General features: G+C 40.6%; 1 protein-coding gene across 2 annotated transcripts in view; it reads left to right on the forward strand.

Moving 5' to 3' along the window:
- The first annotated feature begins 2,574 nt into the window (after window positions 1–2,574).
- fhdc1 (FH2 domain containing 1) overlaps window positions 2,575–27,536 on the forward strand; it is a 36,077-nt gene continuing 11,115 nt past the window's right edge. The window contains exons 1-6 of one of the 2 annotated variants that reach the window (XM_039816089.1): window positions 2,575–2,738; window positions 13,565–13,707; window positions 20,389–21,195; window positions 23,035–23,096; window positions 26,518–26,620; window positions 26,757–26,842. In XM_039816089.1, coding sequence (XP_039672023.1) covers window positions 20,689–21,195; window positions 23,035–23,096; window positions 26,518–26,620; window positions 26,757–26,842 — 758 coding nt within the window. In that variant the 5' untranslated portion in view covers window positions 2,575–2,738; window positions 13,565–13,707; window positions 20,389–20,688. The remainder of the gene's footprint in view (window positions 2,739–13,564; window positions 13,708–20,388; window positions 21,196–23,034; window positions 23,097–26,517; window positions 26,621–26,756; window positions 26,843–27,536) is intronic. The other variant, XM_039816083.1, reaches the window with a different exon arrangement.

Consider the following 27,536-nt stretch of genomic DNA (forward strand, 5'->3'; position numbering starts at 1 on the left):
GCAGCTTGTATGAGAAGTCACCACCAGGGGCCAACAAAGAAATAGGAAGCGAGGCAAAGCCTTATACAGTAGTACATTTGGCTAACAGAGGGCTACAGCAAGACAGATAACAGACATCGTCACTGAGGGGGCAAGAAAAGCTTATGGCATGCCCTATAAGAATTTACAATTATAATTCAAGTAAATCTTTTCTGCATTCATCCTGTTTTTTGTGTTCCTTTCCAGAAATACATCAGCGGTTTATAGGCTGTTGTTGACATATCAGTTCAAATCGACTCGTGTTTACTTAAGTCCAGGTGCTTTTAGGTTCCCCTTTAGGTTTTCACCACAGACCCACCACACCCACGGGTAGACATTTGACAGGATCTGGTTAATCCTCAGAAAAGCCTTGAGGATGTTGGTCACAGACTCAGTGATGTGTTATAGATTTCCTTTAACCAGACTTGCAGCAACAGTCGAATGTTTCTCAGTGGAAAGGGATCACGGGACACAGCAGTTCTAAGATGTCCAATCAAACATGAATATAAGAATTAAAAACAAACAAAAAAATACCTGCAATTTAAAAATGCAAATGCTTTGTTAAATGCATTTCATTCAGTAACAATTCAAAACTAATTGTTTTATAGCTCAGTGATCTGTGCAAAAACTGCAGGGACGTACAAACATTTTCAAACCAATGAGGCAATATGACTGGAGGAAAATATATCTCATCCAATTAAAGTTTGTCTTTGAATTCTTCTGAACACTGTATATCTCATATGTGCACTTTATCCCGAGACAGTGTACCTCCTTTTCACTAATGTCACCCTTCAGTACATCCCTGACTCAACTTTAATATTTTTCCACACTTATTATGTAGCAGGTAGCAGCCGTGTTGTAATAATAGTGTAATAAAAATACTGAATTATATGTAAAAGTCCCACATTCACAAAACTAAACAAGTTTTAGCAGCAAAATGTACTCAAGTATTAACATTTAGTCACTTTTTGCTGTTTTATTGGGATTTTCCTATCAAAACAGGAGATTAGTGTGGCCGGGTTGGCTCAGTGGGTAGAGCAGGCACACAGATATTTAGAGGTTTATGCCTCATCTCAGAGGCCCAGGGTTCGAGTCCAACCTGTGACGATTTCCTGCATGTCTCCCCCCTTTCTACCTGTCCTGTCCATTAAAGGCAGAAAAGCCCAAAAAAAAATCTTTAAAAAAACAGGAGAGTAGAAATGATGTACATAATAATGTAAAAAAAATTAAAAGAAACATTTTTGCTAAATTGTCTAAAGCTCTTGCAATATAACATCAAGCTAAAACCAGGCTTGTTTATTCCTGAAAAGTTGACAGTTTGGGGATGGCAGTAAAATCTGAATATAGTTGGCCATATAAATGTTGTGATAAAAGTGCTGTACTTCCCTCAGAAATGTGGTGGCGTAAAAGTTTAAATTTGCTTAAAATGCAAGTTATACTAGAAGCCTATATCAAAACTGGTGCAAGAAGTATTCAGACCCTTTACTTAAGGAAAACTGCAAGACCTAACATTTACAAGTTCTGTTTTCAATTTTGTACTTGAGCAAAAAATACAGAAGTATTATCGAAAGTATTGTGTCGAAAACATTCGTTATGCAAAATGGCCCCATCCAGAGTGTATTACTAATATACACTACCGGTCAAAAGTTTGGGGTCACTTAGAAATTTCCATTCCACTCCATTATAGACAGAATACCATCTGAGATCAGTAGCATTGTTTTTTTAATCAGGGCAGCAGTTCTCAGATTACATTATGTGCTTACATAATTGCAAAAGGGTTCTCGACTGTTGTAGAAAGAAGTTGCTGATCTTTAATGCAATATCTACATTACCCATTATCAGCAACCATTCATCCTATGTTCCAAAGGCACATTCTGTTTAATAATCTGATATCATTTTAAAAGGCTAACTGAGAAAACATTGGAGAACCATTTTGCAATTATGTAAGCACATAATGTAATCTGAAAACTGCTGCCTTGGTTAAAAAAAAACAATGCAACTGATCTCAGCTGGTATTGTCTGTAATGGAGTGGAATGGAAATTTCTAAGTGACCTCAAACCGGAGACCGGTAGTGTATATTATATTATTTAATTAATATTACAGATTAATTACAGATTATTACAGATTAGCATTAATGTACACATGGCATTTTACTGCTGTAGTTGGTCATGGTGGAGCAAATTTCAACTACTGTCAGATTAATGGAGTAGTAGGCTAGTTGAGTAAAAAGTACAATATTTCCCTCTGAAATATAGTGGAGTAGATGTGTAAAGTTGTATACAATGGAAATACCCAAGCAAAAATATATCTATATAAATTTTGTACTTGAGTAAATGTACTCAGTTACTTTCCACCACTTCTTAAACCTTATTAAAAGTACCTGGTTGCATGAACCCACCTGAGTATACCACTGGTGGCAGTCTTGTAATTGCACCAGCTGGGTGTGCCGCGCGCAGGGGCCGCGTGAACGCGCCTGTTCCACCTGGCCCAATCACGTACGAGGAAGCTCACTACACCGCCGTCTTCTGCTGCTGCTGCTGCTGGTGAGTGTGAGTGTCTGAGTGTGAGTGCTGCAGCTCGGCCAGGACCAGGACACCTCCACCGGTCCACTGATAACCTGAGATAAAACACAGATTTTCTCCTCTGAAAAGTATCGACCACTAACTCTAACGGTGTCGGAGCGCGCTACGTGTCCCGGCGAACCCTCTCATCCCCCTCGGTAAGTCAAGCAGGACGGTACCGTCGCATCATTGTGTGTGTGTGTGTGTGTGTGTGTGTGTGTGTGTGTGTGTGTGTGTGTGTGTGTGTGTGTGTGTGTGTGTGTGTGTGTGTGTGTGTGTGTGTGTGTGTGTGTGTGTGCGTGCGCGCGCGCGCTGCAACTGCTGCGAAAAGTGATTGTAAGAGTGAGTGTGCATGTTAGCAAAGCAGATTGCATTTAACCTTCCTGCTACTGTTTTCTTTAAACAATGGAAGGTGTCTTGCAATGCAGCTAAAGTCCAAAATGACATCCCAATGATGATTGTGTGAAGTCTGAGGCCTGAATCTGTTGCTCCACTGTATGCTGGCAATGTAAACACCAAGGAAACATTAGCTTGTTTTCGGTATTTTAAAAGTTTTGATTCAACAACTTGATTATATCAAGTTAATACTGCTACCTGAGACCCTAAAATGTAAATTATTACACAATAAATTAAGAATTGTGTACCTAAAGGTGTAAATCTCTGTCAAGCATATACATTGTAATGTAAAAAGAGTAATAGACAAAAACAGTGTCAATCCCATTTGGAGGTGTTATTGTGTTACTGAATCAAACATTTAATGGGGCTTTTTTGACACTGATTAACAGAAAGACAATATGTCAATATCAGAATACTTTTCATAGGCGCTGTAGTTCTATAGCCTAGTAGTAGAGAGAGTTATAGTTTTTTTATGTTGTAGTAACAATTACTAGTTGTCACTTTCAGTTAAGAGTCTATTTGCAGAGGACTGAAGCTTATAGGTTTTGCTTAATTGGTAGTTTACCTACTTGCATGATCCATAAATATAGTATTTGGGCTGGATCTAGTTTGTAATGTTCCAGTAGTAGTGCTATATGTTTTAGTATTTGATAACAATGTAATCATTTTCCTAATACTTAAATATAAACATGTTTTCCTACAAAATCCTTGTTTTATTTAACAAAAGTAGCCAAAGTCCTCATATTAAAACATGTATTTTCACAGCCAGTCTTATAAGACTTTTCCTAAATAATGCAGTTTTAAAATTGGCAATGACTTTGATTTAATTCAGGAACTCTCTGTCCAAATAATAAGTAAACAAAACCACGGCTCTGATGAGACATTTGATGCTAATTCTCAGTACTCGGTACGGTTTTTAAATGGACTTGGTTGCTACCACAAACTGTTAGAACGCAGCCCCATGTATTTGATGGAGCTTTTTATTTGATGTTGATGTGATTCCTGGAGGGAAGAAGCAGTGTTTTGGTGTTACGGTGGTTGTTGTGGATTCACATACAGAACTTAGGCTACCCTTTTAGTTCACCAGTTCATGGCTTTATAACTCTGCCCCTGTTGGTTTTGTTCTGCACCTCAGACCCCAGCTTCCTTGGCTTTTGTACAATACTATACATGCTGAGATGAATTAGAGGGCAATCCATTCAAGCGTTGGGAACAATACCCCCGTGGAAAAGAAGGGTTTCTCCCCAGGTCAAGTCAAGGGAGAGGGCGGTGTCACTCCTGGTTGCTGTGGAAGCCGAGAGTAACATGGAAAACTCAATTCTCTGACGTCATCTCAGAGGAGGAAGATGTTGGTGGGGGGGGGGCTTGATTTATTTCTGTGGGAGCAGGAGAGGGGCTGAATAGTTGTTGCCAACTTGGGTCAACTCAAGTGGTCTTTATTGCCTGATAATCTGTCCTTGTCTTATAAATTCAGTTTTAGTTTTCAATGAAAAAAAACGGTCAAAAACGAAAAACCATAACAAAAGAAGAAAAAGAAAAAAGGAAGACCATTAAAGCATCCTTGGTTTGGTTGCATTCCTTTCTCTTATGTCAAGCCACAAACTCCCTCCCCTGTTACCACCCGAATCTCTCAGCTAAAAGCGATTTAATAAAGAAAATACAGCGACAGGGACAGCAACTGACACATCTTTTCTGCCAAAAAAAGAAAAAGAAGGATTCAGGGCTAAAATAAAAACACAAATGTTACAATACTTGTCTCAATAAATATTGTTTAGGGGATTAATGAACATTGCTCAGTGGCTCCTGTGTTGTGTATTGTAAGAGTCTGTAATATGATCCGTGTACATGCGCTGCATGTAAGTAGTGTTTCGTGGTATTAAAGTGTATTCTAATGAAGCCTGCTGACTCTCTGGGCTCTTGGGCAAACCCTTTTCCCCACCACTATGTAAACATGTTTGCATCCCCGCCATGTTTCCCTGCTGTTATCTCTATGGTGACCGGAACACCTGCTTTATTCGTCACCTTTTGTACAGCATATCATAATAACCTTACTCGGGGTCTGTTGGTTTAAGCCACGTCGAGTCGTTTTTGTTTGTTTTTTTTAATCGAAGAGCGCGTGTGTTCTTCTTTCTCAAAATGCTGTGATTAATCTGTAAGCTTCCGCTGTACAAGACCGTGAAAGCCCAGAGGTACAGCGAGATTTGCCCAACGCTGATCTTGGCACCAGGCTCAGGTTGCTGAAGCAACAATTGGAGTGCAGAGGCAGAGGTGATGCAGACGCAGTGGTCTGCTGCAGGCCAGACACTGATCACCCGGTGAACAAAGGAACAAACAGAAGCAAAGTCAAAGCTCTGTTTTTAATGCATAACCTCACAGATAGTGTACTCTGTCCCATCTCATCCCTCCTTCCTGTCATTACTTCCCCTTAGTGGGTTTAGTTTCACCTGGCTTACGTTTTTTTCTCTGGGTGAGCAATGCCTTTTGTATCTTTTATTAGGTGGTTTTGTTTTGTGATCTTAAGGGTCATATACTGCCTGTCTGGAAAATGCTCGTTTGAAGCTGCCGTGTCATTGTGTGGGATAGTATTGTTGCTATTAGAAGAGGGCCATATGATACGATGGTATATGTCCTTTTATCTATATAGAATCTATAAATCGAAGCTAAATGCTTCACTGTGGTCACCAGCTACATGTAGTTGCAAATTTTGCCTGTCCGTCGTTTGGTGCCGGGCAGATAGTGTGGTTTGTCAGAACATATTTTAAAGGTCCCATGGCATGAAAATTTCACATTAACATTAACATGCGTTCTCTCAGCCTGCCTATGGTCCCACAGTGGCTAGAAATGGCGATAGGTGTAAACCGAGCCCTGGGTATCCTGCTCTGCCTTTTGAGAAAATGAAAGCTCAGATGGGCCGATCTGGAATCTTGCTCCTTATGAGGTCATAAGGAGCAAGGTTACCTCCCCTTTCTCTGCTTTGCCCGCCCAGAGAATTTGGCCCACCCATGAGAGAGAGACATCATGGCTTTCAAACGAGCAAAGTGGCAGTTGGTCAAGACCACACCCCCACCATTCACCTTGCCCCCCCCCCCCTCTCTCCTCCTCAATAGCTACAGACACAGAAATGGCACATACTAAGGAAAGCTCATTGTGGGACTGCACCAGGTCTATATAAAAGCATCTACAGAGCACCATGTCATGGGAACTTTTTAAGAAGAATATGTTTGTGTGGCATTTTTAGGCCTTTTATTATTGACAAGACAGCTTAGACGTTAAAGGGGAGAGAAAAGGGGGAATGACATGCAGCAAAGGGTCGCAGGTCGGAACCGAACCCGCGGCCGCTGCGTCGAGTACTGAGCCTCTGTATGTGGGTGTGTACTCTAGCAGGTGAGCTACCCAGGCGCCCTCAGAACACATTTTAGAGATAAGCATTGTGTTGCCAGTTTATGAGGCACACCTAGCCAAAATAAAATGCAGTCTCATAGAACAGTCCTGCGATAGATCCTGGCCTCGTGAAGGTTGTAATGTTAACTCTTTGTCAAAACTGTTGTTTTGTTGGGAGGTGTTGTTTTAACGTTATGATCAGCACTGTTAGTTTGTATTGCATTATACTGACAGGTGTTTCATATGTAGTCTACCCTCATTGATATAAATAGGGTGGAGAATACTGTATATTCGAAACACCTCTCAGTATTACACTGGTGGCGGAGTTTAGACACCATGGTGGAGTGAAATATCTGACCGTTGACACATTTATGCCATCTCAGGATATATATCATCATGCCCAGTCCTAATGATTATTTCATCATCAGTTGAGTTAAAGGACAATTCCGGCGCAAAATGAACCTAGGGGTTAATAACACATGATTACAGAGTCGACCGTTCTCTGGGATGTGACCAGTGTTAGCTCAAACCGCTAATTACCTTATAACGCTAGTTGTCAGGACACGGGTAAAGTAAAAAGAAATCGCTATTTCTATACCACTAACAAGGCTCAAAATAGCACCACACTTCCACGGTAGCATAACGAGGGCCCCTACATGTAAACCGAAGCATTGAGAACTTGTACAGACAGTTTATTAAAAATATAGTTTAGAAAGACAGTACCAGTCCAGTCGAACGACGAACGCCGTGCTTGAGCTATGTTACTGGTTGCACGGCGTTCGTCGTTTGAGTGTGGTGCTATTTTGAGCCTTGTTAGTGGTATAGAAATAGCGATTTCTTTTTACTTTACCCGTGCCCCGACAACTAGCGTTATAAGGTAATTAGCGGTTTGCGCTAAAACTGGTCGCATTCGATTAGCATGAAAACATATCCCAGACAACGGTCGACTCAGTACATGTGTTATTAACCCCTAAGTTCATTTTGCGCCAGAATTGTCCTTTAACCTGCATATTATTGTTTTGATTAATGGATTGATTGTTTAGTCTATCAAATAAGTTAAAAATCTCTTTTTCAGTCTGATGAAGGTCGTTTAGACTGAAAAATCATACATAAATTTACCAGGAAGCAAATTTTTTTCAAAAAGTTTTTTCTTAACTTTTCTTTAAAGTTGTCAGTCTATAAAATGTAAAAAAAAATAGTCGAAAGTGATCTTACAAGGTAACAGAGCTGAAGGTGACGTCTTCGAATTTCCAACAATGTAAAACAATGAAAATCCTCACATTTGAGGATATATATCAATGAAATAAATGATATACATATCATTTCAGCAGTGTTGGTGAGGTTGATGCATCTATCTATCTATTCCTATCTCACATACACATCTATGGTTCTGAATGATCAGCTGCTTACCAACAAAACCTTAATGAGTGAGTTGTTAAGAGGATAAACACATACTCCTGGTTTGTTTGACTGAGATTTAGAAAGGTTTTGCTGTTAGTTATATAATTAGATGAATTCCCTCCTCAGTTACGGGTTAGCTGACAGGCGCGATATAACCGGTGTTACAGGTGAGATAGTCATTCATATTAGTCTTAGCTGAACCCGTCTGAAGCCTGTTTAAACAGTCATTGACAGAGCAGCAACGCATGCGCTGCAAACTGGCAGCTTTAATCTTTCAAATCTGAAAACCGTGTTACAGACACAGGCTGTTATTAGCAGATTTATGCTAAGCTTGGGGGATATGTTGTGTTGGGGGTCTTTAGAAAATCCTTCCTTCTCTGACTCTGCAGGTGTTTGTTTTGCAGTAGGAGGCACAGTGAAGGGACTGCAGTTACAAGACCGTTTGGGGGGGGGCGGGGGGCGTGGCAGTAAAGGTTAGATTTTTGTGTACATATGCAACTTAGTATTTATTATACGGCGCTATACAGAGCTGATGTAAGCTGTAATATGATTTGTGACAGTGTTGGCAATACTTGTTTGGGTGATATTCAGCTTCTAATTCCAATACATCCCATGTCATTAATACTGTCTTCATAGTATCAGCAGGAAGTAATGCTGCACTTGTACAGGCTTCTGATAACAAATTCCTAGTTAGACATAACATCTGCCTCAGCAGCCTCCCGGCTATTGCACACTGCAATAAAAATCATGGAAAATGAGGGGTTTAATGTGCTGCGATTTTTTTTTTTTTTTTTTTTTTTTTTTTTCTTTTTCATATAGATTTCCATGATAGATCTGTTTGAGATCAATGTGTCAATTATAGAGTAAATAAAGAGTGATCTTTGTACTAAAAAGACAGTTACTTTGAAGGATATCAACTTGATTTGTCTAACTCTGATGGCCAAAGTCTCAAAATCAAGGTCAGATAAACTTTGGAATACATTTTTGCACACAAGGACTGTGGATTTTGTCCCTCATCACTTACATTGAAATCACATTATAAGGGATCTTTTGATGGCCATTATGAACAGGAGAAATGATCACAGCAAGACAAAGCAGTTCCAATCTTCATATGAGCACCTGACGTTGGTTTTAAGACAGACTTGAAAAATTGTGAAACACCATACATATTATTGGTAATATACTTCTTTTTTTTTTTATTGAGAACACCATCACTCCTAGGAAAAGCAGCTGTCAGTAGATGATACAGTTAAATGCAACTCATTTTCATGATAGTCGCAGCAGAACACAATGCCATAATTATTTGACGTGATCGTTAATCAGATCTTTAAGCCCCAAATAGCCTACCATGTGTTTTGTACTTTTCCCGACTGCACTACATAACCCAGAAACCCACTTTGCTGTCATGAGAACTCGTGACAAAATCTCAGGTTCAGTCACGCTGATGGCGTTAAGAGAGAAGTTGTTACAGTTTCTACCTACTCAATTTCAATCAGGAGAGACTTCCTTGCAATTATGAACATATTTATTGTACAGACAAACATGTAAATGTACAAGTCTCTGGAGATTGGACTCCATCGAAACCAAACGTCCTAAAGGGTTAAGGAAACCCAAACATATGCCCCAATGGAGTCCAGACACTGGTGGTGGTGAAAGAGGAGAGGAACCATCGACAGCCAAGCGCAGACGAAACCCAAGTCCGAGGGCTTGACCACCGGTGGCAGAAGGGGAGGAGGCGGGACGCACTCTATTTCCTGAAACGACAACTGCCAACCGCGGAAGAGAGAGCAGATTTAAAGCAGTGATAGGCTGGTGACAAATGGCCGACCCTGATTGGTTTAACTAACAACGACACAGCTTGATCTGATTACTACTGACAAGTGACGTACCATGGAACAGCTGATCATTACGAGTGATGGAAAAGGTATATGAAGTCTTCCTTTAAGAATTTACGCTGAGCTTCATTAGAAAATATTCCTTCTTGTCCAATCATTCTTAACAATATAAAAATACCCACTGTGTAACTTATTTTAATCACTTCATGGAGTGAAAATGTGACACATGAATCCTCCAGTATTCCTCACCCAATAACAGAAAAACAACTTTAAAAGATGAGGTTGGGAGGTTAATAATCAAGCCTTTTGTGAAACTTTATGAATTAAAAAGTCAGTACTGTCACCTCGAACCAAGGCGTAACCTTGCATTCGACATTGGGGGGGGAGGGGGAGGGGGTTGAGATCTCTCCCCTTTTTTACCTTCATTGGATAGGACAGCTTAAGACAGGGAAGTGGGAGAGAGAGGGGGATGATATGCAGCAAAGGTCAGAATCGAAACTTGGGCCGCTGCGGTAAGGACTGAGCCTAAGTACATGGGGCGCACGCTCAACCAGGTGAGCTCCCGGGGCACCCCGGGATCTCCACTCTTAAGCACAATTGAAATTCTAGGCATCAAACACTTCATTTCCTGCATTTTGGTGAATTTATCTGCACCAATTTATGGTGCAAATGTCTTTATTTATAAGAGGGAAATTAGATTAGGTTTTTTTTGGGGGGTTACACTGGCCAGTTTTGATTACTGGGTGGAGGGATTGTAAATTACGCCTATGCCTCCAAATGACAGCTTTCCTCTCACACAGAATTTGATGCAGAGAGAGATGGAAGGGAGATTGCGGCCTATTTATAGTACCGTTTGTGAATAGTGGGCTAATTTTGCAGAGGAACATCAGGGACAGTTTTCAGGTGGATTTAATTGCCAAGCTGAAGATTGAGCAGGACCTCAATTGTTGTTGTTTTTTAACCAAGAGGACAGCGCACTGCAGACTTAAAAAAAAAAAAAAAAAAGATGCTGTTTGCAGGAGACACTTTTTTTTAAATCAAGGTTTCTTTTTTCATTTTCAGTTATGAACAACACAGTTGATGCAGCAATCACCGGTCACGTAGATTTGAACAAAAACCCTCCCACCTTCCCACCTGTCCCACCCCCAGGTAGCAGGCAGTTAAGAGTAATATGCATTACCGAGGGTTACACACATCAACAACAAAAAGAGAAAGAATAAGAATAGAAAAAGTAAATAAAAGAATAAATAAAAAGAATACAAATATATATATATTGCGTATAAAGATAGTGGATAGGGAAAAAAGAGTAAAATGCAGCAAGAATGCAAATGCAAGCAAAGGAGGATGTAGGAAGGTCAACTGAAGTCGGATTGTATGTTGATAGTTAGTAACCGAGCATCTGACCCATCTATAAAGTCTAAAAAGGGCCTCCAAGTCAAGTCAAATTTTGAAGTAGATCCTCTCATGGTGTAACGGATCTTTTCTACTCTCAGTCACTGCAAAACCTCCCGAACCCAGTGCGCAAAGGAAGGAAGGCTTCCCCTCTTGCCACTTTAACAATATTCGTCTTCTGGCTAGCAGAGTGGAGTAGGCCACTAGGTTTGCCTGGGTGGCCTTCAAGTGCGCACCAGCTGGAACGACCCCAAAAATAGCAATCAAAGGCGAAGGTGTAAGCGAGCAGTGCAACACAGTGGTTCAAAGCGTCAAAGATGGATTCCCAAAATGGAGTCAGTTTCGGGCAGCATATGGAACATATGGAATAGGTCAGCAGTGTCCAGACATCTCACTTTTTAAGGAGCCGTTTTCCTATTTAGCCTCTGTAACTAGATTCTGTAAAAGCAGTGACAAGTAAGACAGACTGCATCCTCTGCTGACATTTAGCAGATAAACCTGTGATGGAAAGTTCCATGTTTGTCAGTATTGCAGGTTTAGTTTCACATGGCATGAGGTGCTAAGTACTGCACCTTGGCCTCATTAGCAATGTCTTTCTCAGACAAATAACACCATGTAATAATCTCCTTAACACCAATTTTGCAGAGTGGAGAAACTGTTTCGTTGGAGTCACGTTAATCCTCCATGCAGATCCTGCTGTATCATTGTTTTTGGAGGTTCTTGGCCTGAACGTGCAGCGGACTGGTCAGCCTAAATTCTGGATGTAACCTAACTCATTCTGCAACGTTATTTTGAAGTATTACCTCCTTGGCCCTAAAAAATGGCTTTTATCGTGGATTAAATAAGGGATGGTTAAGAGAAAGGGGGGGCGGGGAGCCTGGGAGGAGCAGTGCCTCTCTGACAACCTTTGGAACTAAAGTTGAATGCTAAGCAGACTGGTTGGAGTGACTAGAGGAAATGATGAGGATTGTCTGACCTGACAGCCTGTAGACAGAGGACTGAACATGTTCATTAATGTATTCTCTCATCTGGAGACTGGAGTCTAAATCTTTATCGCTTTGTGTCAAGGGAGTAGGGCTGGAAGCTTGAGTGTTTTAACTCATCTATCCCTCAAAGATGAAAGAGCTCATTTAGTTATGTGTCAAATATACTGTATCCACCTACACGGTCAGTCTGCAGGCTGTGACAAGTCTTAAACAGCATTGATTTGAATTTACTCAATGACTCAAAAGTCTTAAATTTCACTCTTAAAGGTCTTACATATTCTTTATAGCCTGTTGTGGGCAGTAATGTTGGTTATAAAACGTTTTTGTATGGGATTTATGCAAAAAAATCCTCCGTGCTGTTGTTCCAAACATTTGACTTTCTGTAAAATATGTGGACCTTAAATTAATTTCAGTTATTATTTTGGTTAATCCATCCAACCATCCATTTAGCCTTCCATTTTCTGTTGCAGGTCCAGATTGTTCAATGGTTAATGAATAATGTTATTATGAATTATGTTGCTGTTATATTAACGTCTATGAATGTCATTCATGCACTTAGTAAATCATTTTAGGCCATATTTTGGCCGGTATGACCATGAACCAGGTATTAAATTGTGTTCTTTGTGATAAACAGTCTTTATTTAATGTGCTGAACCCTGCAGAAAGCCTATCTATTTTCTAGACCCAGAAGTCATATTTCTTTTGCTCTTCAACAACATGTTGCTTCCTGCATTATAAATATTTCACTAAGCCATAAGTGTACACAGGTGACTTGCCTCTGGGTCAGCACCGTTGAGTCGCTATCTGCTCAGGACAGCAGCAGTTGGGTTAGAAGAGGGGTTACTTTATTTATGGGGACATGAATAATTTACTTTGTCAGGTTCTGCCAGGGTTCACTCAGAAAATACATAGACATAACGGTACCAAGTGCTCAATCTTTGAAAATCTTTGATAAATCCAGGATTTACTGAATAATAGGCTCCTTGTCTACAGTGTTTCCCAATTAGACTACTTTTTTTCTGCTGTTTTGTTAAGGTATTGTGGTGCCTTACACAACCAGTGGCACGAGGTGATAAATGGCCTGCAGTTTACCAGACATTTGATATTTAGTTTGTTACTTAAGCACATTTTGTCCAAACAACACGCTGTTAGAAGAGCAATTTATATAGAGGTGTTAAAGATTTTACATAGAAGTGATGTGTTGTATTTGTCTAAGGCACATTTTGTCCGAGGAAGAGGCTGCAAGCTTAATGTGACTTATGCAACAGACCAGATTTATATGGCTTGATGTACATTAGCGATGCCGCTGCAGTCCGTCACCTTCTGCTACATCTGAATGATGGACTGCAGTCCCTCCCTCTGCTGTTGCCAAGAACCGCTGTACTGTAAATGTTTGGCTCTGTTTGCTAGACGCACCTAAAAGGTGTCATTTCACATCCTCCGTGCGTGAAAAGACATTTTTTGGCAACACGATCCCGTTGTCTTTGGTATCTGGGTAGCTGTAGCTGGGGCAGCGTGTGACTGTGTGTGTGTTTTGTTGCTGAGAGAATATGCTCAACTCCGTTTATTGTGTGTCCTCTCTATTGTAAACAGGACATGGAAATCAGAGAGATAAGCCAGCGCTGTGAAAAGCGATCCCAAGTGGACATGAAGTCCTTTTCATCCAGGGAGTCCCGGAAAGCATACTGAGCTGCTGCATGATACAGAAACACAATCCAAGTGGTAAAACACAAACGGTGTGTGCATATTTGTTTATAATGCTTCTACAGTTAGGTGCCGTTATACTACTCAATTCAAGCTATATATCTATGTAAAACCCTTTTTAAAAAGCAGCCATGCAGAGATTGTCTTTGGGAGCTATAAACAGGGCCAGGACATTCGTGGTGGTGAAAGGGGTGTAGTGATATGGACTCCAATGACCGCAGAGAGACAGCTAAGATTATCATTGGTTGACAGGAAAGCCAAAGAAATCCCCAGTTTGATGACAAAATCAAAATGATTGTCATCTGTCTTTAATCAATCGACAGAAAATTAATCAACCACAATTCCGATAACTGTTCAATTAATTTATCGAGAAACAAAACTAATAGTCTACAGCAACGTTTCTCAACGGGGGTGGTACAGCGGGGCGTTCAGAGGATGACGGGGGGGCCCTGGAAGCAATATTTTGATAAGGGGGGCGTTGAGGTGCCCTTTGGGGAGGCGTTTTGTGTTAAGGTGATTACGATTCACAACAATACGAGTTTACAGTTTAAATTACTTGCAAAAAACAGTGGTCTGCAACATTAAACCTGCCAGTTTTCTGCTCGGTGCTGCCTTCACAGGTAACGGGACGTCAGAGCATCATCTTAAATGAACTCCGTACTGCAACATTACAAATCGGTCATGAAATTTAAAGTCTTCATTAAACATTCAACAAAAGTTAGGGCCTAATCATCAATCAATCATAATATTCAGGGCAATTAGCCTACATCTCATTTGATTGGGGGGGGTAAGGGACCTGGATAATGGATAGGGGGCGCTGGCCCAAAAAAGGTTGAGATCAACTGGTCTACAACCTAAGCCGTAGCAGCTTTGTGATGATACGTTAAAAAAAAATCTCCTGGCGCTTACCCACTGCTAGTACCAGCTCTACTCTACTCGGCTCGGCTGGACTCGACTCGGCCGCGAGACAAATTTAGTTTCAAAAGAAGCTGGAGGCAGCAAAAAAAAAAAAACACAGCTGGCTAAACTATATTAAAAATGGCGGGTTTGTTCAGGACAACCCCGTCTGTCGCTAGCAATGATGACGCAGTGATTAGTCAGTAGTCTGCAGGTTTTTCACGTCACCTTTTGGTATCGCCTCAGTTTGCTTGGAACCTCAGCGGACGTGATAGTAAAAAAAACGAACCTGTTAGCAGGTACCAGGGACTTTTTTCATAATGGAAAACCAAAAAAGGCGAGTAGAGTAGAGGCGAGTCGAGCAGGTACCATGTAATGGAAAAACGCCATTAGTGCCAATAAAATCCTGTCATGGCTGCCCCCTCACCACTATTTGGACAAGTCGAGATCAAGGTGGTCAAAAGGGATCAAAAACAAAAAGGCGTGACAGCGACATCCCACTGAGCCCTACGCAAAACGTCTCTCTGCTAACGAGCGTTCCCTTGGTAATGATGGTGGAGCAGGACTGGCCAAATTCCTTATGAACGCACCTCTTTGCCCCTACGGTGTCAGTGAAAGACCTCGGCTCTGCGGGGTGTTCACTGACCGTTAGGAAATTGAACTGGAAGTTAGCAACAGGGGATTATTATAGCAGCCGGAGGCGCCTTGACCTTCAGCATTACACATTTGTGATTGAGAGCGGATTTATTTGTTTTGGACTCGGTGGCCCCCTGGTTGCTCGTTGACAGTTACCTCCGGTTTGAAATTCTTTTTCAGTTTTGCAGAATGACTTTTTAATAGAACAAGAAAGGAAACTAGTCCAGCAGGCAGTCAGAGGTCTCTGCGTCACGTTTTGCTTATTATGAAACAAAAGACAGGTGACAAATTAAAGTGAAAGACCACATTAGGTGTATTTGACTTGGTTATCCAAGTCTCTACACCTCTACTGGAGGGATGAACACCATTCAAGATATTCCCTCATTTGGTGCTTTTGGACTCGTCAGTCCAAGATGTCACATAAGTGTTCCATTGGATCAAGATTTGGTGACAGTAAAAGCCATAGCATATAATTCACACAATTTCTCACCATTGGCTGAACAATTTGTTATATAAGCAAAAATTGCAAAAATGTATTGGTTTCAACTTCTTAAATGTGATTGTTTTTCTTACTCTATTATAAACTAGATATCCTTGGGTTTTGGACTGTTGGTGGGACACAAAACGCCACCATTGTAATTTGTTGAGACTTTATAGATCACATGATTGATTATTCAAGAAACGATTAGTCAATAATGAAAATAATGGTTAGTTGCAGTCCTAACTGACACACAGACACGAGACCCACATCAATAGAAAGGGACCCTACACAGACACAATTAGTATGACTATTATTTTTCATCTGGCCCAGCTCGGGTCCTGGGTGAGTGGGGTTTCAGTTACCAGGACTCAAGTGAACCCACCACCAGAACCTCTACCTCAGATTGGTCATGCGATTCCTTGGGAGACCACTGCTGTAATAGACCATATACATTCATGTTAACTTTAGTCTCGCATTGCCAGACCTTCCTCCACAGTGCTGCAGAGAAGGGTCTGGCTAGTCCACACAGCATTCCGGGATGGGAGAAAAACGTGCTCTGGTTTATTGGCATTTCTTTAAACCAATCACAATCGTCCTGGGCGGTGCTAAGCGCCAGGCAGAGCCACAGTGCAGCTGCAAAATAGCGTCGGGAAGGAACTTGTTTTGGTGGAACGTGTGTACGTTCAAAAGTTGTTTTAGTCGTGCAACAGGAAACTCAGATTGGACAGATAGTCTAGCTAGCTGTCTGGATTTACCCTGCAGAGATCTGAGGAGCAGTTAACCATAGTCCTCAGAAATCAGTCGGAGTTTAGAATTCCAACACAAAGAAAGCGGAAGGTAACGGACATCCGGCCAAAAAGAGGGACATCTGGCGGAATTTTCGGCAGCACCGGAGCAATCCCGGAAGTGGAACGTCGTGGCTATAGACTGTTAACTTTGACCTGTTGATCTGGGCTGTGTTACCTGTCAAAGACTAATGACAGTGGGTGGGTTATTCCTTGTCACCAGGGAAGACTGATAGGGAATGCCTCGGGGTCGACAACAGGTGTACCTTTAGGTGAAGCCCCACAATCTGTCTGTGTTGATTCATGGCAGCAGGTGGATGTGAGAGATGGTGGAGACTGCTCTTCTCTGCTTCAGTGATCTCTATATATAGTTACTGACAGCTGTGTTTCCTCTGTAAATCATCTGAGACAAAGGATGTCAGTTACAGCGTTGTTGGTTGGTTGAAATATAATTAAATTAATGTGAAACTCCACAAACCAATCACTGTCAGAGAGCTAATTTCTTTAGAGAGGCAGGATTAATGTACCTGGAGCTTAAGCACATTAGCACAGTGGTCAAATGTGACAACTGACAGGATAACTGCAGGCTGTCTTTAAGTGTGTGTGTTTAGTTTGACATTCCATGACAAGACACTCATTCGCTTTCTTGGTGAGAGTTATATTTAGTTTGTTTCATTCATACAAAAACTGAAGCATAAAATCAAACTTTTTTTTTTACGGGAGCTCTCTGGACTATTTTTTAACTGTTTCCCCCTTTATACTAAGCTAGCTAACCTTCTCCTGGCTGTAGCTTCGTATTTAAAGAAATAGTTGGACATTTTGGAAATATAAATAATAAATAATAAAATATAAAGCTTATTTGCTTTCTTTGCCGAGAGTTGGATGACAAGATTGATACCACTCTGTACATCAAATATGAAGCTAGAGCTAGCAGACGGTTAGCTTTGCTTATCATGAAGCCTTTAAGACAGAGCTAGCTTTGCTCTTTCTTTTGCCAACAGACTTTATTTTCTTAACGTGTAATTAGTTAACTTTAGGGGTTTCCAGTATGCTAATCGAAGCTAACCGCGTCCATCTGTTGCTTCATATTGCTGTAACATTACCGACATTAGAGTGTTATAGATCTTTTCATCTAACTCTGGAAAAAGCAAATAAATGTATTTCTCAAAATGTTAGCTGAGATGGCTGTAAACAGAATAAAGAGAGATAACGGCAACAAAAGGCGGCAGACAGTTTAACTCTTTTGCCCCTGAGTTTTCTCCATCTGCTATTGTAGCCATGTTTTTAGCACCACAAAAGGAGATGACTCTGTGTGAGGTCAGATGTTCTCACAATCTTATGAATTAGACATGAGTGACGGTGTGGTCCAGCTATGAGAACCGGACAGCTAAGAGCGCAGGCTGATGGCAACATGAGGCCATTTGTGACGTGTTCTTTATAAAATAATCATAATCTCTGGGTATCAGGTGGAAAGGGCTGCTAACTAATGGGATTACCACTAAAATGTTACTAAGTTGTATAAGAGGCAGATAGTTGATTCTATAAATCACCAGAAAGTGGCCACTGATACAGTGTTTGATTCCAAGCATATATTATTATTTTTATGTGAATGCATCCCAAAGGGAGAAAAAAACGGCCAAATGAATTGTTCCTTAAGGTGCTGAAGGCAATTATTGCCCCCATCCACCAGCATGGCTTTGATCTATCTCCTATTTTTTGTCAGAAGCACCATTCATTTCTTTGTTTAGGCCATGAAGAGTATCAGATCACCGTAGCCATGTCAACTGTGGCAGTGAGTGATGTGTTGTCTGAAACAGAACCAGTTTCCCTCCAACTGAGAGGCACAGTGGAGAGGGAGGGAGAGAGAGAGAGAGAGAGAGAGAGAGAGAGAGAGAGAGAGAGAGAGAGAGAGAGAGAGAGAGAGAGAGAGAGAGAGAGAGAGAGAGAGAGAGAGAGAGAGAGAGAGAGAGAGAGAGAGAGAGAGAGAGAGAGAGAGAGAGAGAGAGAGAGAGAGAGAGACTTACGTGTTAAATAAGCTATCCTCTGTTTTTTTTTGAAAGATTGTTGTTTCAAAACTAAAGTAGTCTAAGAAAAATATTGTCCAATGACTCGCATTTTAGAGGTTTAATCTTCTAAAAGTGTTAGACTAGTAAAAGCACTAGATATGCCCAGTAGTTTGGGATCTACACAGCTGTGTTTCTCAACAGGTATGCAATAGGCCGATTTGTCAGTTTGTTTAAGTTATCAGTTATTATTTTTTAACTGATTCTCAAATGTGATAATTTTCTTACATTTAAAGTAAATCAAATACTATTATGTTTCCCAGTAGCCACTATTTTATATTGCTTTATGTATATTAACCAGAGAGCAAAACTCAATTTCATTTTAAGGGGTATTTTCACTAGTTTTTTTCTTTTATGTGTAATTTAATACAGTATAATTTCAGTTAGATTTGTGGTGCCAATGTTAGATTCATTTTATTATTATTTTAATAATAATAAACATTAATAAAGACTAATGATTATTTAATAATCCTTGAATAAATAAATATTTAATTGTTTGGTCTACAAAATGTCGGTAAAAAAACTGAAAAATGCCCAACACAATTTCCTAAAGCCTACGATGATGTCATCACATGTCTTACTTTGTCTATCAATCCTCCAAAATCCAAAGATATTTCATGTACTCTCATGTAAGACTAAGAAAAGCAGCCAATCCTCACAAATGAGAAGCTGGAATCTGGGAGCATTTCTTGCTTGAAAAATAACTTTCTTATTAACTTAATGAATTATCAAAATAGTTATTTTGATATTTATTTTTCTGTCTATCGAGTAATTAATGATTCGACTTGCAGCTTTATATGATGTATTGTGGTATTACTCGTTGTAGATTATCACTGTATGAGGCTTCTGTTAGGTCTGGCTCCTCAACTCGTGCCCCACTTTTCCTTTTAAAAGTACTGTATTTGAGTGAATTTAAGGTCCTCCCAGCCAGGCATAAGCCAGTTTAAATATTAACTTAAGCTTTGTTATCCAGCAAAATGTGCCGTTTGTGTCTTCTTCGGTTACTTTGTTGGATTTGCTGTTACATTCTTTTCCAGGGTGACCTTGCAAAGCAATCTGACAAACTTTGCCCAATCTCAACCTTTTTTTTTTCTGGTGCATTGTGTTGTTTTGTTAATGGCGTTACGCGACAGGCTCTCCCCTATGGCAACAGGTGACGGTGATCTGAATACATCAGAGACCGCTGGTTGTTTTCCATAAAACTGCAGTCTGTTCCTCTGATTAAAATCAGGAAGTCTGCCTGATTGAGTTTTGGTAATGGTCGATTTTAACTGGAGGTCATCATATAGGCCTATTGTCTCAAGAAAATTAAATGAATAGACTTAATTGGATTAACAATGAAGAGTTGGCAGCCAGAAGTAATTAAAGAGACCATCAGACACATAACCCATTTATTTATTTATTTGACAAATTCACTTTTCTCATGAGACCAAATGAATGTTCGCCTGATGCGAGAGCCGTAGAGAACCTCCACCACTATATAACACATGACAGTGTTAAATGAGACTATTTGTTCTAACCTGCAACCACTTGTTATCTTCCTTAGTGTCCCGCTACATGAGAACTGCTTAAGAATGAAAATGATACCAAACTGCGTAACAGAAGCTAAGCTGTGGGTGTAATGTCTCTGACCATTACACACCCCAGAGGCTGACTTCAAAGCCCTTCAAAAACAGAAAAAAAATCGGATTTGCCATTTCCCTCATTGTGAGCCCCTTTGACTGGGAACCCCTTCTCTTTTGATCTGTCGCACCTCTTAATTTCCCTTAATGTCAGATTGTCCGTGACAACACGCGACGCATGACTACCTCTGTATAATCCTGTCCCATGTTGTTTTTGTTGCTCTCGAAGGTCCATGGCCATCGCCGCTGCCTGCCCTCTCCCTCTGGGAGGTAACCTTCAAAGGCCCAGCTCAGCACGATGGGCGACCAGCTGAGTGATGGAGATGGACGGATTCAAAGGACGTGCTCCCTTCATTGTGGCCAGATGAAGGGACGCCTACCTTCTTCCAGCAGTGAAGGGACGTACGCTGCAGCATTTTGATGTTCTTCATTTGGAAATCATTTTGAAAAAGTGGAAATACTGATCAGATATATTCAGTGTGTGCACTCTCTCAGCATAGAGCCCATATGCCGACTGATTATCCCTGTAATGCTTGTTATGAGTTGTCCTTCCTCAACCAATGAGCCAGAGAGCTGCAGCAGCGAGTGCAGCAGCGGCACCACTTCCTCCATCACCACCTCTGACCCATCCTCTATGTCTGGACACACTCACGCCACCCTGCCTTCCCTCGGTGATGCCCCCGGCACCTCTAAGCACGAAGCTCCCCCACCTCCCCCGCTGCCGCCCCCACCACCGGGGGCACCCCCGCCCCTCCCGCCCCCGGAGAATACGTCCACCAGCCACAACGCCAGGAAGAAGCGCCGCGTCCGCAGCTTCTTCTGGAAGCCGATACCGGAGGAGAAGGTGCGCGGGAAGCCCAACATCTGGACGCTGGTGGTGCGGCAGCAGCAGTACCAGATCGATGTCCGCTCCGTGGAGGAGCTGTTCGGGCAGCAGGAGGAGGCAGTGACGGGCGTACATGGGGCGCCACCGGCCGCCGGAACCTCAACTCGTGTCACCAGGTCTCGCTCCTTCAAGGAGAGCAGCAAGGATGAGGTGAGCGGTTGACATACTGACTGACACTTGCAACACTGGGAAAAAAAAGTTTCTTTTAACAAAGAAGACAGGTGATGGTGGAGTTTAGAGTGCTGACAAAGTGATTATATATCAATCCTCTTAAAGTTAAAGTGGGAACTAATTTCCTGGATTTAATTTAGACCAAAGAGAGTATTATGGGATTCCAAAGTGCGCTAATTTGTGTTGTGTGCTGATTCCCCCAACTTTTAACTTGCTCAATCCGAGGAACGTGTTTTACAGATTTGGGGTTTATATTTTTTATCTTATTTAGAAAAGTAAATAAGACATTCAAAAAAGGTTTTGCTCACCATTAAGTCTTAATGACTCTTAAAAGCTCGGTAAAGTGAGAATAAACCAGAAATCTTGCACACTGTCGGTCACAGTCAAGATTCAGGCCCGAATCTTACCGTATAAAGTTCTGCCAACTGAAATGACCTAAGATTTTTAAATGAAAAAAATTAGATTGTTGTGACTGTATTCTTGTTTTATTCTCTGATGCTGTCATTACAAATCTCAGATTCAGAAAATACACAAGCTTAGAAATACGGAGTCCTGATACCGAACTCCTACATCCACTGCCATTGTTTTTGGAACCCTGTGCAAGACGTGCTGGTTACGTCACGTCCTGAACACACCACTGACCGGATCAGAAAGTCCCAGATTCATAACCATACAATGCTGGAGTGCATAACTCTACCCCGCTCCCACTGTATTAGGATATCACTGCAGGGACGAGTTAGGTTACAGTGCTCAGTTACAACTTTTCTTTGAGTTTAGGAAATGAGTTGTGTTCATAAACCGAACAAAAGCACGCTTGTGTCATTATGGACTCCTGTAAATTACGTAACATGTGAACTGTAAAGCAAAACCTGCGTGAGGCGTAGGGAGACTCATGTTCCAGATGAACTCACCTCTGTGTCCCCACGATAAGCTGACTGCAGCTGGTCAAACCTTAAAGTTACTTAACACTCCTTTGGGAGTTTGAGAGAATGCCACCATTTTGTGCACACAGAAGCATGATGTATCTCTAGTTGCTAATCTTTGTGTATTACATATTTATGAAATATATTGTCCCAAACCGTACGTTATTATCGTGGTGACAAGGGCACAATATATAATTATATTAGGGCTGCAAACAGCTTTCACTTTCAATTAATCAATTATTAATTCATTGTGTAGTCTATAAACATGTGACAAATGCTGATCACAAGTTCTCACCGCCCGAGATGATGTCCTCAAAGACCAACAGTCCAAAACCCAAAGTTATTCCATTTCTAATGATATCAAACAAAAAGGCAGCAAATCTTCACACCGGAGAAGTTGGAATCAGTTGATAATCGATATGGCTTTGCCGATTAATGTTCTGTCAATCAACTAATTATTTTAGCACCATACTACATACATTATATATTTGGGTATGTAGAAGTTGATTACATTTAAATGTAATTGCTTTACTTGGCTTTCCCCCACCTCACCTGTACTCAAAGTCTTTCATTCAAACCACAGACGTTTCTAATTGCTATTTAAAAGCTCTAATTAGGTCTTGTGAGGGAGTCTTTTTTTTTTTTTTAAATGTACATATTGTACAGTCCCTGTTAAAGGAAGGCAGTACAAGCCATTGTTAATGAAGGAGACGTGGGCCACGTGTGGCCCGGTGGAATTTCAGTGTCCCAGAGGGCGACTATGGGTGGTGGTGGGGGCCTGTTCTGTAGGTAACAGAAGCAACAACAACCAGGAGTTGTTAGAAGAAGAGGGGGCTGTGAGTACATAACTCAAACTACAGGACATTCATGTATCGCTGCTTTTATCTGTTTTCAGATCAGCATCCTTGACTCCAAGAGAGGGATGAATGTGGGCATTTTCCTGAAGCAGTTCAAGAAGTAAGTCTTCCACCTGCTTCACTACCTGAGGGAAGAGCTGCTTCCATGAAGCTCAGTGGAGTATGTGACAAATTAATGCAAAAACATGAAAGAGGAAATGTCTTAGTAAGCCTCCAAAGCCTCCAGCTTTGATGCTCCTTGTTATAGATTATCTAAGTCTCTGGAGTCTAAACTTGTTATTCCCTCATTTGGTGGTGTTATGATGATGGTGGAGATTGCATTTTAAAGACCGCCCGTGTAGCTTTGTGTCATTTCCTGCGTGTCAGTTGATGACCATAGCAAACAATAGATGCATCATACAGACAGATAAAGTCGTCAAGATACAGTTGCTGGGTTGTGCTGTTCTGAGGAGCAAATGGTATGAAATTACTATTGCTTTTATGGAGAGTTGACACCGCGATAATGGGAAATAGCACTGATTGGGTTAGGGTTAAACTGTGACTGTGAACTCTGTCGATCACTTGTCCTCACTTTGTTACCTCCGCCAAGCAGGTAATGACTTCAGCTCAGTTTGCATTTGTTCACTTCAGCATTTGTTTGTTTGTGTGTTTTGTTTGTCAGCAGGATTACAGGAAAAACTACTGGCCCCAATGTTCATGAAACGTAGTGGAAGGGTGTAGCATGGGCTAAGGAAGAACCCAATACATTTGAGAGCAGATCAGAATCACCGGGATGAAACACAGATTATTTTTCGTTAACATTGCGAGATTGGGCATTTGTGCTGCATTCGTGTGGTGTCTGAATCATCAGACAAATTAGTTCCTAGGAAAATTCCCACTGCATTAACGTTGTGAGATAGGGCATACCTTGGCGGAGGTCTGCACTCTCCGAGTGCCCTTCTAGTTCATCAATATATACCTGGTGACGGTCTGAGCACCGAAATGTCATTGTAAAAGTGAGTGCACGTTATCAATTTATCGGTATGTACCACTGTTCTGCTTCCCACTTAAAGTAATAATCTTGAAGATTTTCATTGAAATAAATGTCTGTTAAATCACTCTATCTCCGAATAAGGTAACACAAGGGTGATTGAGCCTATGCATTTGCAGGATTATGAACTGGATGTCTGTGGTGACATTCCCAGTGAAAAAGTAAAAAAGTAATGACGTGTTTTACATCACTCAGCAATGGTTGCTTCGCCAGAGAGGGTAGGTAGAGCTAACGCAACAGACTCGCTCTTCGACTGCCAACTGACTGACGTCACACTGTTTAAAACTAAACCTGCAATTACCGCTTTTCACCATCCGTGCCGCCAAAGATAACCTAAGCAGACTTCTTTGAGATTGTAACTTTGAGTCAAGTCAATTTTATTTATATAGCCCAATATCACAAATTCCAATATGTACAACATACGACACCCTCTGTCCATAACATCTCAGTTTTCTCTGTGGCTGAAAAACACTTAGGAAAACACGATTGATCCCAATGTAATTTGAGACTCGGGAGAAAGGGAATTAGACCGAACACTTAACTGTTGTTATCCTACTTCATGTACCACATTTGACTACAGTGTGTTTTAGCTGGTTCCACAGTTGTCTTGGAGATATGGGACCCAACACTGACAAACATTCTCACTTTCATTTTGTGTTTTAGTGCTTGACTGGGGGAAAACAAATACATGAAAATCCTTTGTAACTGAGAGAGATTAGGGTCAAAATATGTGTCAGTTATTTTAATTGGCTTTCTTAGTTCTCCATTGTTTAACATTCATTGGTTGAGGAAATCTCAAGATGTGTTTGACCCGGACTCAGCATTGTGTTACTTAAGTCGTCTGGAGCAGAGTATAAATAGTGTTCTAGGTAGGCCTATCTTTTTGCATGTCTGTGTATTTGCATGGCTCCCCACTGTATTTTAATGACATTTGACTGTCAGTCATACTGCACTCAGTATGAGCAGTGACCTCATCACAGATAGTGTTTGTTTATGTGTGTGTCTTTTAAACTAATATGTATTTATCCTCCGTCCTATATATGATCCTCCATGCTCTTCTAAATTTACTTGGGTTTGTAAATGCTTTGAGCCAGTTTTTACAATATAAAGTCATCATTTTCATCATCCAGCATTCAATACATTTAGGCTCAAATACAGCATGATACTCTTCTATAGTAACAGAAAACCAAAAGTTAAAACAATATGCTATACTGAAATAGATTTGCAAAGTGGGAGAAGCTGCTGATTTCATAGATTTATTTTTACCACTTTAAATTCCCATTTCCATTTAATCTTTGAACGATATCCTCAAACACGTGTCTCCTGGATCATTTACTGATACTATAGGTTTGTGTTGTGGCCGTCAGTTTAAATTGTTTTAACCTTGTTTCTGAGAAATCACTTGTCATCACTATCCATCTGCTGTGTTGAATGGCTCTAAATATACAGTACAATACTCATGAGCCTTGGCTGCTATTGCTATGGAGAAGATATCACAACACCACACCATACTCAATAAATACATGTCTTATGTACCCATATTTCAAAATGTAATTAATAAATTCAGTAAGTAAGTTTATTTTGAGTGTAAAATCCCAGTTTTCTTACTATACTTAAAAAAAGGAAGACAGTTACAGAAAGAGAAAATAATACCAATGTAAAATATATAAAAACAATAGCTTTCTGCAGAGTGATAGGTTTAGCTTCAGTTAACCAGCAGCACACACACAGCACAACTTGTAGTTGACTCCTCTCATTTTTCTGGCACTGTTGCTCAGCTTCTTTGAACTCTATCATTCAATCAAGATAGTTTAATGTCTATCCAAGCTCTTTTAAGGCTGTGATGGGCATGAAACTGTCGGTTTTATTTGGCTTGAACCATAATAACTTATCCTCTACCTCCCTCTCTTTACAAATGCGTTATGTCAGTTTTCATAACACCATTTCAAAGAGCAAATTTAATTATGCAGAAATCCATACATTTAAGCTAAAACACACACACACACAACATGAATCTCTTATATAGTAACAAACAAGTTTTCATTCTGTTCCAGTTTACAACTCTAACTGTGGCCTTAAAAGTTAAATAAACATGTATTTGATTATATTGGAGTATTAAAAGCCTCCATAAGGGGATATTTATTACATCATATTGTAAGGTGTCAGCTTACTGGATATTGTCCATGAAGGCTTTATAATAGTCTTCTTTTATAGCGGTGATGTAATTGGTAATTCGTGTTGCAGTACTACAGACTTGAGTGTAAGAAGACATGATCAAGAATACGTGTTAAACTGGGAATGTCGTGAAGAAATCAACGAAATACAGTTGAATATTGTCACTGTCAGTATTCTGGGTTTGTTTTTCCTGACTGACTCTGTGGGTAACAGTTGGATTCAGTGCCTTTTTAAAAACACCGGGGGGTGGCTTTAAAATAGAGCACCTGTGCTATTTATCATTAAGTTACATTGAAATGAATGGTTTGTGTTTCAGGTCCAACCGCTCCATTGTTGAAGACATACGACAAGGAGAAGGAAAGCCTTATGGAGCAGAGCTGCTCAGAGACCTGCTGAAGCTCCTGCCTGACGTAGAGGAGGTCTGTGTTTATGAATGTCTATGTGGCTTTTAGTTTTTGAATCAAAGACTAAAACTGATAATAAAAGACAGTGAATGTAGATAGAAAACAATAGAGCCTGCTGAACTTCCTCTCTCTATTCCCTCTTCCCCAACAGATCAAGAAACTTCAGGCGTTTAAAGGAGACCCAGACAAGCTGACACTGGTTGATTCCTTTATGTTCCTCTTGATCCAGGTGCCTCGGTAAGTTCATTTCAATGCTGTGTACATAGAGTAGTTTCAGTCAAAGGGAAATGTGAAGTCACTAATTTGACAAGTCCGTGAAAGAAGAAAGGGTTTGTCCTGTATCATTTTGTGAGGATGGATTCGCATTTGGTGGGGATTTCCAGTGCGCCGCTCTCCTCATTCACATGTGTTCCTATAAAAGTGTTGTGTTTGTATCTATTCATTATTCTAGGACAAATGCACATTAACTGACCATTTAAACTGTAATGCACCAGCGTTGGCAAAGATTGGGTAATTGACATCTACATTCTCTTCCCAAAGTTTTCAAATTACCCACCCTGCAAAGATTTGAGTCTCACATATTATGTATAGTTAATTCAGCTAAACGTTTTCACATTCATGAAATTTCTTTTGGTCTTTTTACCAAACTTTCTTTTCTGCAACAACACTGAGTGATTACACATTAAAGTAGGATTAGTGTAATGGAGATGATGCAATCACTATTGGGGGTACGATGGAGAAGTAATGCAATGACTGTATAAAACAAAATACTTACGCTGCTATTAAATGAAGTAACTTTACTGACTCATGACTATCTGGAGGTGCATCCATCAGCTCCCACTGCCACTCAGCCTAAAATAAAGTTATTTCCCACCAACTTATCCCTCCTGTTTCCCCATCAGTGTTGGGAGTAACGCGTAATGTATTCCTT

This window comes from Perca fluviatilis, chromosome 1 (genome assembly GCF_010015445.1).
Source record: "Perca fluviatilis chromosome 1, GENO_Pfluv_1.0, whole genome shotgun sequence".
NCBI classification, from domain to species: domain Eukaryota; kingdom Metazoa; phylum Chordata; class Actinopteri; order Perciformes; family Percidae; genus Perca; species Perca fluviatilis.